Consider the following 13,690-nt stretch of genomic DNA (forward strand, 5'->3'; position numbering starts at 1 on the left):
AGGAGGAAGAGGGGACGCCAAACGAAAAGAGGGAGGCAAAGCCATAGGGGGCGCGGAGGGAAACCCCCCCCGAAACCCCCCAGGCGCACGTGGGACCCCCAAAAGTCCGCACAAAGAAAGAAAATAAATTGGGGGCAAAAAACCCCTGGGGGTCCCCAGGGACTCCCTGCCCCAGCAGGGGTCCATGCTGAAACCTGCCCCTGTGTTCGCCATACAGGGGGAAGGTCACCTGAGGTTGCAGACAAAATGGAGGGGCCAGACAAAGAAAATGGCGAAGTTCCCGCCAAAAATGCTCCCTCCATGGCCTGTAGCGGCTGAGAAGACTGAACAGTCCCAGCCGCTAAGACAGGCAAGTCGGCATCAGCTGTCAAAAAATCAGCTGAGAGGGAATCCTTCGGGGAATCCCTCCGTGGGCGGTTGTGGAAGACCGGGCTTCCCCACTGCTCCAAGCCGACTCGCGAGGCACCATCGGCGGGGAGCTCTGGGCGCCTGCAGCCGCTGCCGACGGAGCTCCACCACCTCACCGACCCAAACCGCCGAGTTCAGGCCGGCCGCGAGTGCCTCGCGGCTGGACTAAAATTGTGGCCTACTCCCCCGGAGAAGGGCACAATTGCTCCAGACGCGACCTAGCTATAAAAAAGTGCTGGTTACATGAAAAAATACAGTAAAATACAGTTTTCTTAAAGGGAAACAACCCTTCAGACCAGCACTACCTCAGGATTTTTTTTTTTTTTTTTTTTTTACAGAACAGACTCCACAGGCTCTCGAAGCAATATGCCTTGCTTGACTTAGGGGGCAAGGCTTACTGCTGAGGCTCCTCTAAAAAAATGTGGGGAGGTGGAGGAAGTGGGGGGAGGGACCCCGCTCGTGACCCGCCGGGTTTGACACCCCCGAGGTCGGACGGACCCCCAAACAGGGCCCGACCAAGCTCCGTCCGGCCAAAAACAGGGACAATAAACCCCTAAACAAATTCCAACAGCCCTACCAAGAGAGATGGGTACAGATCACTCAACACCTGCTGGAGACTGAAAGAAGACTGAGGGAAATAGAGAAGGGAGGATAGTATATACTGTCCCAAAGTTTTGTTTTCAGTCTCCACCTGCTGGTCATGATTAGATATATACCCATTCGTAAAGTTAACCTCTACTGGTCTGGAGAGTGCTAAAGAAGTAAGGTATATGTTTGCCTGGGAATTAAGGGGAGAATACAGGGAAGGTAGTGAAGGCTGAGATTGGGGAGCGAGAGCTCTATAAGGCAGAAGTGTAGAAAGCAGGTGAACAGAAAGAAAGGAGGTGCAAATATTGGAAGGTAGCCACCCTAGAGAAAAGAACAGAAAAAGCCAAGGGCTGAACATTCCAGGAAAATGGATACAGGCTGAGAGAAAAATACAAAGGGTGGAACCTAAGGGTAGAGAATGACACGGGGAAAAAAATTTGTCCCCGTCACTGCCCTCTCACCGGACCACCGTCCCCTTCACCACCACATCCCCGCCATCCCCTTCACCACCCAGTCCCCACCATCCTCTTCACCGCCCTATCCCCGTCCCCACAGCATCCACCCTTCCCTCTTGCCACCTCACCACCCTTCAATGGCCCGAGAATCTCCCTCTCTTCCCCTTACCTTCGCGGCGCATTAGTAAAGAACTAAAACTTAAGGGAGGGAAAGCACGCACAGTACTATTGAAAGAAATGAAAAAGCATTATCCTTTCTTGTGCATAAATAATGCTCTATTCTGGAATGCACAATTTTCCTTTCACATGAAAACTTTGGCTAAGAGCTCCACAAACATTAATGGTTAAATTACTTTGTTACTAGTTATGATTGAAGACCCAGTATATAAAGCTGTTTTAGTTTAGTTTGGCTATAGCCCCAAGCCCCAAGCTACAAAGCAAACCAAAGGAAAATACTGAACTTTAAAAAAACGTATCACATGTTATACAAATGCTGATGTGATAATCACTTGTACAGAATTATTCTCAGCTTCTGAATGCAACATAACTAATGATCTCAGGGAAAGCATTAACCTGGTGAGTGGTATTTGGTCCAGGTCATTTTGTGTCAAAAGCAGAAAACCAGTTTAAGAAATCAGCATATCCCCTCACCTCCAATCATAGGAAGAACCTGAGGATCTCACTGCTCTGGCCAACATGAACATTCTTAGTAGCAGTTCTCTTCATAGTAAAATTGCTCAGAATTCAATTTAAAATGTGACCCAATCACAGGATACTTTCAACTAACTGGATGATTATCTACCTAGAATTTTAACATGTAGATTCCCCTTTAAATTGTTTTAGTCACAATGCATTAATGATAGGATAACAAAAGATTCACATCCCCTCTGAATTGCAAAGAAAAATGTAAAAAATAACAAGAAACAAAATATACATGGAAAGACAGCAGATCCCATACCTCCATCATTTCCAGTTTATCTGGGTATGCCAAATCTCCAGGAGCAGGCTTGTAGCCTATGATATCTGTCTGAATATAAATGTGAGTCCTATAGACAAGTCTTTCCTGGACATCTTCCAACATCTGCTTGACCACAGCAGCAAATGCAGCCAGATGTTCAGCTAGAAACCAAAATTAAAGAATGTCAACCACTGGTATAAATGAACTCTTCCCAAAAGAAAAATAAAGTCATGATATTTTATAAAAAAATAAGATGTCAGTAACCTAGGATAGTGTGAACAGCAATATATATACCACAGTATTGTTATATTATCTTAGATACAATTACTGAGAAGAAAGCAAATATTTAAAGCACTCTGAGGTAACACACTTCTACAGAGTGAATACATGATACATAGTGAATACATAGAATGTTATGATTTTATATCTATCTGTACATTAATAAACAAAGTTTTCTAAGCAAACTTGGCTCCTTGCATTCTAGTTCCCAGAAAATCCATCCTTCCCTCTCCACCTTGTTCCTCTTGACAAAATAGGTCTCCTTTCAGAAGTGATCTAAATAAAGAATGTTAACATTATCTGCAGGTAATCTACATAGCCAAGTCCTTTTCTGCATGGTGAAATTTAAAAATTCACCTATTGACTTCAATTCCTCGAGTCCTACCAGATTAGTCCAGACAATTGTGTTATGTCCCCTGTTAGCAGATGGAGCAAAAACAAAGCTCATAGCTAATCATTCATTTCACTCCCCTTATACAGGTTTGGTGTTGCTTTCTGCTCTTTCGTATATCTATATCAAAGCCAGGGATCCAAGATTTAAAAGAAAATCAAATTCACCAAAAAAAAAGGTTTTTCTCAAACTTCCAAACCAAAACCCAATCTGATGCAGCCAAAAATGTCTCTTCTTGGTCAGTAACCAAAGAGAGAAGACTCAATGCCAAGATTAAAATGCATCCATCATTTTTATTCTTTTAATTGCACAGCTCCCCTGGGTGAGTTCTCATCTGGTCCGGAAAGGAAACAATGTTAACAGATTTTAAATTTCATCTTCCTGGGTGTTCATGCCAGATCAGTTCAGACAAATAGGAAGAACCAAAGCTTCATCTAGACTGAATGAAAGCAAGCCACAATAACTTTCAGGATGATTCCACCCAACATGGATACTATCCCTGATGATCATGCAAGTTTGTGTTTAGAGTCAGAATGCAATGGAGGCAAGGCCTCTATTCTGCCAAGATCATCTCTAGAGAGGTTCAGACTGTCTACAAGAATTCATGTGCCCTCCTCAAGTGACATGTTGGCCATCTGGTGCCTGCAAACTCTTGCTGGTTAAGCTAGAGATAGTCATCTCTTTGACACCTCTAAGAGATCAATGCCAAAGTGATCACTATGCATTTTCAGTATCCATCCATAGCCAAAAGGAGCCTATCTGAGCTCAGAAGGGCCTGGAAACCTACAAGGGAAATCTATGCCCAACTTGAGCACAGTGGTCTCTGTCCTTACCTGACTTTTCTACAATTGGAAATAAGCAGCCTAATTTATGCAAAAGAGGTATACTATCCTCCAAAGACAAAACATCCTGAGATGGCATCCTGCGAGTCCCAAGAGGAAGGTAGGTCAAATATCTGGTCCCAAGAAGGGAAGACCACTCAAAGTGGGATTCTCATGTGCTTTCCTCTCCAGAGGAAAAATGCCCGCAGACAAAAGAAAGGGTCAAATGATCCTCCTATTCTGACCTGTCTATCATAAGGGGGCCACTGATATCATTCTGTTATATGATTAGGAGCACCATCTAAGACCATTTAGCAGTAATCTTTGAAGGGAAGATAAGGGAATGCTCCCTAAAGGCCTAGGACCATGACATTATCTCTCCCTATCTCATTGTCTTGTAGAACTGCCAGAGACGTCCGAGTGCCTTAAGTAGGTAAAGAAGCAGGGCTCCAAGTTTGTGGCTGAACGAATCAGTCAAATGTCATTGTTTCGGGGGGTTTTTAAATACCCATAAGCAGTGTTGTACAACCCAGTAATGAAAAAATCCTGGTGCTATTATGACAGAAAATGCCTGGAAATTCATCATCCTTAACATGGAGAGAGCTGACTCACACAAACCAACTCTCATTGGCCACCTTCAAATGAAAGAGGAAGGAAGCAACTGGTCAAAAATACTTATAGCCCATTAAAATGCCCAGGACATTCCCAGAAGGTACTTACCCCCTAGACTAGAAGGAAACTGATCAATGAGGCCGAGTTTGTTGCAATCACTAATCTGTAGAGAAGCTTCCAAGAATTTTGGTTGTAATCCCTGTGGTTCTACCTCCACCAGAACCAAGTCAGGCTGCTAAGGCATCTGATGAAAGGAGCTCCTTGGTATTATTTAGCTGTAAGATTTATCTGGTGTGGGTCTATCCAGAAGTAGCTTTGCCACAAAGGACGGTCAAGCCATCCAAACTAAACATACGATTACCTGAAAAGAGGACCGTAGAGCAACATCTCATGGGTGCTGGATCCAATGCAAGAGGTCTCCATCGCAAAGCCACTGAATTCCATTGCCTAAAAAGACGGAGCCTTCTCAATCAAGACTTAAAACCTGATTAAGCAGAGATTTCAAGCCCTCTGCTTCCTCCAGTAGCAGGCTTGCAGACTTAAGAAAAACAGCTTAGAAACATGATGATAGATAAAGGCTAAATGGCCTATCCAATCTGCTATCTGCAGCTTGGAAATTAGCATTTCCTATTTCCAGGAAAACCTCTCTCTAAATTTGAAGCAGTGGGAAATGAGGAGACTGCCTGACTAACAAAAGAAACAAGTTCATTTTTTTCTGAAAGACCTAGTCACAAATAAGACATTCCCCCCCTTCAGAGAAGGAGGGCTCTCCTCCATCCAAATTAACCAAGAGGCTTATTAGACTACACCTCTTCATCCCTCTCTTTCCCTAGGATCTCTTCAGGAGAACTCTTCTGCCCCAGAAAACTTCTGTCCTGGCCCGGCTCAAGATCATTTCAGTAGGAAGAGAGGGAGAAGAGTGAGAATGCATCTGTAAAGAAAAAATGAGAGCTTCAGTCCAAAAAGCAACAGCTCCTCCTCTCTCTCTTCCCCCCTCACCTTTCCCTCCTCTCCCCTCCACCTTTGCTGGCATCTGTAATTTACAGAATGGCTAGTCCATTCAATCCACTAGGTTCTCTTTTCAATTTTCCCAATAAAACTAAGATATGGAAGGATTATTTTGCAGAGAACGGGAGTAGCAGAGGATGTGGACGGAAGCAGGAAAGTAGGATCTAAGCCTTCTAATTCTGCCCTATGCTTTGTACCTGCTCAGTTCATTGTGAGCAGAAGCAATGGGAGCAGTCTTACCAGTCCCTTCTCTACCAGAGAAAAAACAAAAATTTAGACTTGAATTTAAAACTTATACTATCTTAAATGCTGTAATTATAAGAATAAAGGAGGATATCATGACTAGGGCTCTACTTTCAAATCATTGCTAAGAAAATCCTCCTTCATATCAAAGCACAATTTGATGTGGTAAACTCTTTTCTATGGTGAATCATTAAAATCTATCCAAAACTGTGACTAAACAATCTGAAGACAGAAAATATGGAAGAGCAGAGGGCAGCCTCACCCCCTTATTAAGTGTATGAATCAGTTCTGAACTTTTTTTTGCTAGCAGGGGACATAACTCATTTCTCTGGAGTAGTCTGGCATGGATAAGGGAGGTGTAGGTTTCTATGGCTTGGCCTGCTTTCTCTTTTAAAACTTAGAAATTACTAGTTGTTTCTAAAGTGTGTTGGTAAATGCAAGCTAAGAAAAGGGACCCTTACTCAAATGCAAAAATGGAAGAGTGAAGACAGAGAAAATAACATCATTGCTAACTTTATTCATTTACGTTTATCAAAATGATGAAAACTGTTTTAAAACAAGTGAAATGAACACAACCTTCCCTGAACTATATAGCTGCTTTAAGGCAATTTAATGTTGATCCCTATATAAAAATTCTCCTCCATCAAAATATCTATTTTACAGAGTTATCACATTAAAAATTAAGTATAATTTGGAATATCTTATAAGATAGCTTGGAGAATTCAAGCAATGCACTTATTGAACCCTACATTTTATAATTTACCATTGTTCTGAACGTGATCTTCAAGCATCTCATTTTTGAGAATCCCACAAAGCTCTGACAAAGTTTCTAAATGAATAACATGGATGATAAGTGGCCTGAGGACATCATACAGCGATAAGCACAGCTTTTCCAAAAGTTCACTGTAAGAATAAAGAAAAAAAGGGAAATATTAAAAAATAAGACACTAAACCAGAATGTCCACTTGAACATAAAATACATCTAAAGCAGGGGTCTCAAAGTCCCTCCTCAAGGGCCGCAATCCAGTCAAGTTTTCAGGATTTCCCCAATGAATATGCATGAAATCTATGTGCATGCACTGCTTTCAATGCATGTTCATTGGGGAAATTCTGAAAACCCGACTGGATTGCGGCCCTCAAGGAGGGACTTTGAGATCCCTGATCTAAAGCATCTCTTCACTCAAGTCAACCTGAAAGCAATCCAGGCTGTCAGGAATAAACAGAACTATATACCCTTAGGAGGAGAAAACAAGTTGCTTACCTATATCAGGTATTCTCCAAGGGCAACAGAATACACATTCTTACATGTAAGCGACATCATCTGACAGAGACTAGAGCAGGAATAATTCTCCACAAAAACTTCATGAGTAGGTTTAACTGTTCATGTACACACCTTCCCGCCTGCACTGTCATGCATGACATCGTAAAATCTCTAGCTTTTAGAGTTTAATTCCAAGAGAGAGGGTATGCAAGAATGTGTATCTTGCTATCCTCTAAGAACACCTGCTACAGGAAAGTAACTTTTCTCTAAGGACAAGCAGGATTTGCTTATCTTCACATGTAGCTGCAAGCTGCCTTCAATTAAAAAAAGGAAAAACAATAGAATATGAGCTTCACAACTGGTGAAAGCAGACCATAACACATGCGCAATGTGCATCTTTATTTATTTTGGAAGGCAGCTAAGAGCAGGAAATAATTGAGCTGAGGGGGTGTAGGATTCTAATCCCCCAAAAGATTTGACCACTGTTTGGCACGATTGTCACATCAGGAAGTCTCATTCTAAGCAATAATCTGAAGTAAATGTATAGACAGAGGCTTACATCACAACTCTGCAAATCTCTTCTATGGAGGCATCCATAACCATGATGTGCTAGACTAAGCTCAGCCTGGGCATAAGTGAATGAAATGCATCTGCTAACCAATTGAAAGCATGTTTGGGTCAAAAGAAACAAAAAGTTGGGTGGACTTCCTATGGGCTTCAGCCCACTCCAGATAGAAGGCCAAGGCTGACCTACAGTCCAAACTATGTAGTACACTTTCACCTTTGCAGATATGAGGGGTTGGAAAAATGTGGCAGAACAATTGACTGGTTAAGATGGAATGCTGGCACTACCTTAGCAAGGAACTTAGAATGGGTATGTAATATCATTCTTTTTTTAAAACCTTGTACAAAGTTGAATCTGCTACTAAGGTCTGAAGCTCACTGCCCATGTGGGTTGAAGTGACCTTCATCATAACAATGATCCTCCAAGGTCAGGTGGTTGTGTTCTTTGAAAGGGTTCTGGTTCATTTCCTTGTTCTGGGATTGCTAGATAATTGTAATACCTTGTAATTACCTTGTCCTACCGCAAAGATAAAACAGTTACAGACCATACAGAACACGGCTCTCAGATTGATCTTTTCCCTGGGTAAATATGACCATAAATCCTCTATCTAGAGACACACTGGCTTCCGATATAGGCAAGAATATTATTTAAATCTTATTGTCTGTTATTTAAAGTCTTGAATGACTCCATTCCAACCTACCTGAATGAGCATTTCATCCTGAAAAACATGGCCAGACCCAGGAAAGTCCAGAACTCAATTACCTACACTTCAATTAAGAGCATAAAACAAAAGAAAATGTTGGAGGGCCTATCAGTTTTCCAGGTTGCTAAACTGGACCACCATATTATTAGAATTTTATATGAAGTGCCAGATTATAAAACTTTCTGTATGGAAATAAAAATCTTGTTATTCAGGAAATATGTCAGGAAATGTTAATGCTGCTCTATAATACATCTGAATTTGTGAACTTGCTAGAAACGTCCAGTTTGTCTGTTATTGTAATCTGCCTAAAACTGCGAAGTTAAGGTGGAATAGAAGTCAATAAATGTAATGTAATATAATGTTTAAAGGGAGCTTTCATCAGCTGGGATAAGACAACACTGAAGCACCATGCCACTGCAGGAAACTCGATAGGAAGCATCAATGGAAGAAAGTCTCACAGAGTCAATAACTAAAGGATGAATAGAGATGGGTTTTACTTGATGAAAAGCACCACCTGCACTAAGGTGGATCTGATAGAGTTGGTCTTAAGCCTCGACTCTAAAAGATGTAGATGGTATTCAAACAGTTTTTGTGTGGCATGGGAAAAGATGGTTGTTTCAGCCAAGGAGTATTAGAGAATTTATTTTCTTCTTAATGACCAACTATCCCCTCCATTCCATTTCAGTAAGCTAGGGAGTCCCACATGTGAGAATATGCTGCCTGCTTGTCCAAGGATAAAGCACACTTATTGTAACAGGTATTATCCGAGGACAGCAGGTAAATAATTCTCACAACCCTCCACCTCCCCTGGTTGGCTTCTTAGCTTGCTTATGGAACTGAGGTGCCGTGAGCTAATGTTGGGTGGGAAGGCACTCGTGCATGTGCGGTGCGGGCAGTTGCAAAATTTCAATCCACTTTTACCACTGTCCATACTGGGCTCCGTGGAGGACGTCACCTCCATGTGAGAATATGTTGCCTGCTTCTCCAAGGAGAAGCATATTTTCCTAAACAAACCAATTGCTCTTTTGTGGTCAGGCTATTCAAATTTTTCCTGATGTAGCCCATGCAATTCAAATGAAAAGAAGGGCCTTCTTACAACTGAAAGCTAAAGTACTTGCAATAGGTGCCACATTCTTTCTTAAATATCCATCTAAGGGCTCCTTTTACTAAGGTGGGCTAGCGTTTTTAGCGCACGCTAGCTGAAAAATTACCGCCTGCTTAAAAGGAGACAGTAGCGGCTAGCGCACGCTATTCCACGTGTTAAGGCCCTAACGCACCTTTGTAAAAGGAGCCCTAAATATTTAGTATCATTTGAAAATATTCAGTATGTATTTTTTGAAGTTCTACAGTCAGAATTATTTTTAAAGGATAAAGTTGTAATGGAACAGAATAACTTAAAATAATTTGTTAATTTTTCAACAGATTGAGATTGTAAAATATGGTTCTAGATATTTAATTTACTGTAACTAAACCCAAATATTTTGATGTCTTTTCCTTTTTTTTCCCCATACAAGCTGATCCCCATAACATGGGCTTTATATCAAACATATACCATATGAGCAGCATTGTTTTCCTTGTATAATAGATGTATCATATATTCCTATACTATCACAGATGTGCACATTACGAAAACAATTTTAAAAAAAGTTTTACATTCAAATGCTTCTAATACTAAGGGGGCATTAAGAGCCTCATATTGACCAATCAGAAATAGGTGTAGGCAGCATAAACTACCTATACTAAACATCTTCATTAACAGCAAGGGAGTTTTTATTATTATAGGGAAGGAGCAGGTACCTAACAGCAAGAGAGAAGTGGATATAGTGTTGGTTAACGTTCATTCTGTGAAAGAAAAACTAAAACCAATTAATGACCTTACTGAAACTTTTGCTTCTGATATAATACTTCCGATAGTAACATGGCATGGTACTGTTTCATTTAGCCCAAGAGAGATACTTTTTTTTAATAATCAATCACAGATTGAGAAATTTAATGGTGGAGTAACTTCTTTATTTTGTTCCTGTAGCTTTTATTAAGCACAGAAAGGGGTGAAATTGTGAAGTGCCTTGCAAAGTTTTAAACCCTTTCAGATTTTTCACATTTTGTCTAAAAATTAGTTTAAAAAGCATTAAAATAGTTTGTTTCACTAATCTACAGAGCAGTCTCTATTTTCAAGATAAAACAAAAATATTCAAAAAGTAAATAACAACCCATAAAATCTGCACTGCATAAGTATTCACATGCTTTGTCACAGCAACCCAAATTAGCTCCATTTCCTAAAGCTGAATTACCAAGGCACATAAGAAGTCAGACATAACTCACTTGTCTCCATTCACAGTAGCTGAGCTGATTCAAATACTTCAGGATGAAGAATCAGGCTCTGTTTTATGAAGTGACTTTGAAACAAAGGTCTAAACATGCTGAACACAGAACTGCTGAATGAAAACCATGACTAAGTTATTCAAAGATACAGATTATGAAAATGCTATAACTTGGAAGCAGTTAAGCACCACCAAGACAATGTTTTGATCTAGCCATCTCTCCAAAGTCAGAAGACATGGCTTAAGCAAACTGCTGAGGAAGGTCATTTTGAGGCCTAAGATAATTTTAAAAGAACTACTCAGGGGATCTTTTACAAAGATGCAGTAAATGTACCAAAGCCCATAGGAATTGAATTGGCTTTGGTGCATTTACCGCAGCAGCATAGCTACTGTGGTTTTGTAAAAGACCCCCTAAGTAATTGCATGGGAGTGCAACAAGAAGGCAGTCACTGCTAAAGAAAAGCAATATGACTTGCCATACAGTCTTTGCAAAGAAACGAAGAGGATGCTGAATGTGTAAGGGAGTTTTGTGCTCTCATGAAACTAAAGTGAATGTTTTCTTGTGGCAATGTTTTGTTGTGGATTAGGAATTGGTTATTGGAAAGAAAACAGAAGGTAGGGTTAAACTATCTTTACTTTTTTCCCCCCTGAAGTATAAGAGCTGCTGCTTAATGTTTTGAGTGAGGCTAGGGGGAAAGGGAAAGGCACCGATCTAGAGACCTCTAGATGTGACCACAAGCAATATCTAACATCCCCTTGCTCAGCTGGGAGCCAGCTGACCAGTTGGGCCAGGAGTAAACTTTCAAAACTTGCAGTTGCACTGGAGATAGAAAAATTCTTATAGAAAATACAGAATTCTACTGAGCTTATCTCCACCTGCTGGTCAATAGACAACACATTCCTTAAATCATGAAATAGTGAGAAGGGCACCAAGGAACTCAGATTACTGCTTATGTAATGTATTTTCAAAGGCATCTGCAAGAGTAATTAAGCAGTCATTTAAGTAACTTTCCCTCTTCTCAGAGTCTAAAAGAAACAGAGGCAAGGGTATGTTGGGGGAAGTCGGAGATGAAGCAGGTATCCACACAGTGCCTGAATTTTCAAAGGGAAAACCCATTTTATTTAAAATTATATAAAACTGTAAGGGATCAAGGAACAGAAGAAAAAATATAACGGATAATTGTTCTTACCAGTCAGAAACAGTCTCTGTCTTTACTGCCAGATAAGTGAAGGAAAGAAGCCAAGACACACACCAGGCTAGGCAAGTCTATAGACTAGTTTCCCAAGAAAGTACTTTAATGCAGATTTTTTTTAATATATAAGTATCTATGAAGAACAGCTGTGCACTGGAACCAACTTAAATGCTTTAGGTAGGGTGACCAACTGTGTCATGAATTTAAGAGAGGTTTAGTTGCAATAATTTTTTTAAGCATGGCATCATGTATTTATTTATTTATTTAGATTTCTATCCCGTCTTTCCGGAAGCTAAGAACGGGTTACAAAAAGAGACATTCACAGTAGATAGGATAACATAGGGAGAGGATATATGGAGGAGACTGTCTGCTGGTGTCAGGAAGCAGAAGAGGGTCTTCACTCCAGCCAATGTTGATGGAATGGATAATATTAAACAAAATTAATTTACGCTGTATATAATATACAGATCACAATATAGAATAAAAATTTACATGTTTCTTAGTCCTAACCTTAATGTATTTGCCAACTGATGCTGCAGAACTAAGCCGGGAGGTTCCAAGAAAATTAGCTCATTAGCTCTCTAATAAGGGAGTTCTTGGGAAATAAGGGAGAGTTGGTCACCCTAGTCTTAAGAATTTAAAACCCTTCAATACAAAGTGAAAACATTTTGAAATCACATATCACTTCCTCTATATCAGGGGTGCCCAAAAGGTTGATTGCAATCAACCAGTAAATCACGAAGGCAACGTGAATCGATCGCGAAGTCCATCCCAGGCTCCGTGATAGACTCGCGTTGCCTTCGTGTTCAACCTGCTTCCAGATGCAGAAGCAACGGGCCAACCAGCCTTCCCCCCCCCCAATGTCAATTCTGACGTCGGAGAGGAAGTTCCGGGTCAGCCAATCGCTGCCTGGCTGGACTGGAACTTCCTCTCTGACGTCAGAATTTACTTCGGGGGGAAGGCTGGTTGGCCTGGTGCTTCTGCATCAGTGGCTTAGAGGTCTGTTCGCCGATGGCGGCGGTGGTGGCTTGGGGGAGGGCAGGGAGAAAGAAAGGGGGCATGTAGCGAGAAAGAAAGAAGGGAAACAGAAAAAGAAAGAAAGGGGGGACAGAGAGACAGCAAAAAAGAAAGGAGGCATGGAGAGAGAAAGACAGACAGACAGATAGAAAGAAGGGGGGCTGGGAGAAAGAAAGAAAGGGGAGGGGGGCAGGGAGATATGAAGAAAAAGTTGGGGGAAGGAACGAAGTCTGGAGGAGGCTGGAAGAAGAGAAGAAATATTGGATGTACAATCAAAAGAAGAAAGTGCAACCAGAGACTCATGAAATCACCAGACAACAAAGGTAGGAAAAATTATTTTATTTTCAGTTTAGTGATCAAAATGTGTCCGTTTTGAAAATTTATATCTGCTGTCTATATTTTGCACTATGGCCCCCATTTACTAAACCGCAATAGCAGTTTTTAGTGCAGGGAGCCTATGAGCGTCGAGAGCAGCACAGGGTATTCAGCGCAGCTCCCTGCGCTAAAAAACGCTATCGCGGTTTAGTAAAAAGGGAGGGGGTATATTTGTCTATTTTTGTATAGTTGTTACTGAGGTGATATTGCATAAAATCATCTGTCTTGACCGCTTTGAAAAAACCCCAGAATATAAATGATAATTAACATTTTCTCTGCGTACAGTGTGCTTTGTGTTTTTTTAAATTTTATTGTTGGTAGATCATTTTGACTTGGTCATTTTAAAAGTAGCTCGCAAGGCCAAAAAGTGTGGGCACCCCTGCTCTATGTACAAAACCTAATAGAATGCTGTGAAGTTAACATCACACCCAAACAAGCGATGCTATCTCATCACAGTAGAACAAATGGAAACAGAAAAGGTGACCTGTGGCG

At 40.9% G+C, this 13,690-nt stretch overlaps 1 protein-coding gene across 1 annotated transcript in view; it reads right to left on the reverse strand.

Annotated features, from left to right (window-relative positions):
• Positions 1-13,690, reverse strand: part of COG3 (component of oligomeric golgi complex 3) — a 139,543-nt gene that overhangs the window by 80,393 nt on the left and 45,460 nt on the right. Inside the window, exons 12-13 of the mRNA XM_033947430.1 lie at positions 6,527-6,666; positions 2,410-2,570 (exon numbers count right to left, since the gene is read on the reverse strand). Of these exons, the coding sequence (XP_033803321.1) occupies positions 2,410-2,570; positions 6,527-6,666 (301 nt within the window). The remainder of the gene's footprint in view (positions 1-2,409; positions 2,571-6,526; positions 6,667-13,690) is intronic.

This window comes from Geotrypetes seraphini, chromosome 6 (assembly GCF_902459505.1).
Source record: "Geotrypetes seraphini chromosome 6, aGeoSer1.1, whole genome shotgun sequence".
Lineage (NCBI taxonomy): Eukaryota > Metazoa > Chordata > Amphibia > Gymnophiona > Dermophiidae > Geotrypetes > Geotrypetes seraphini.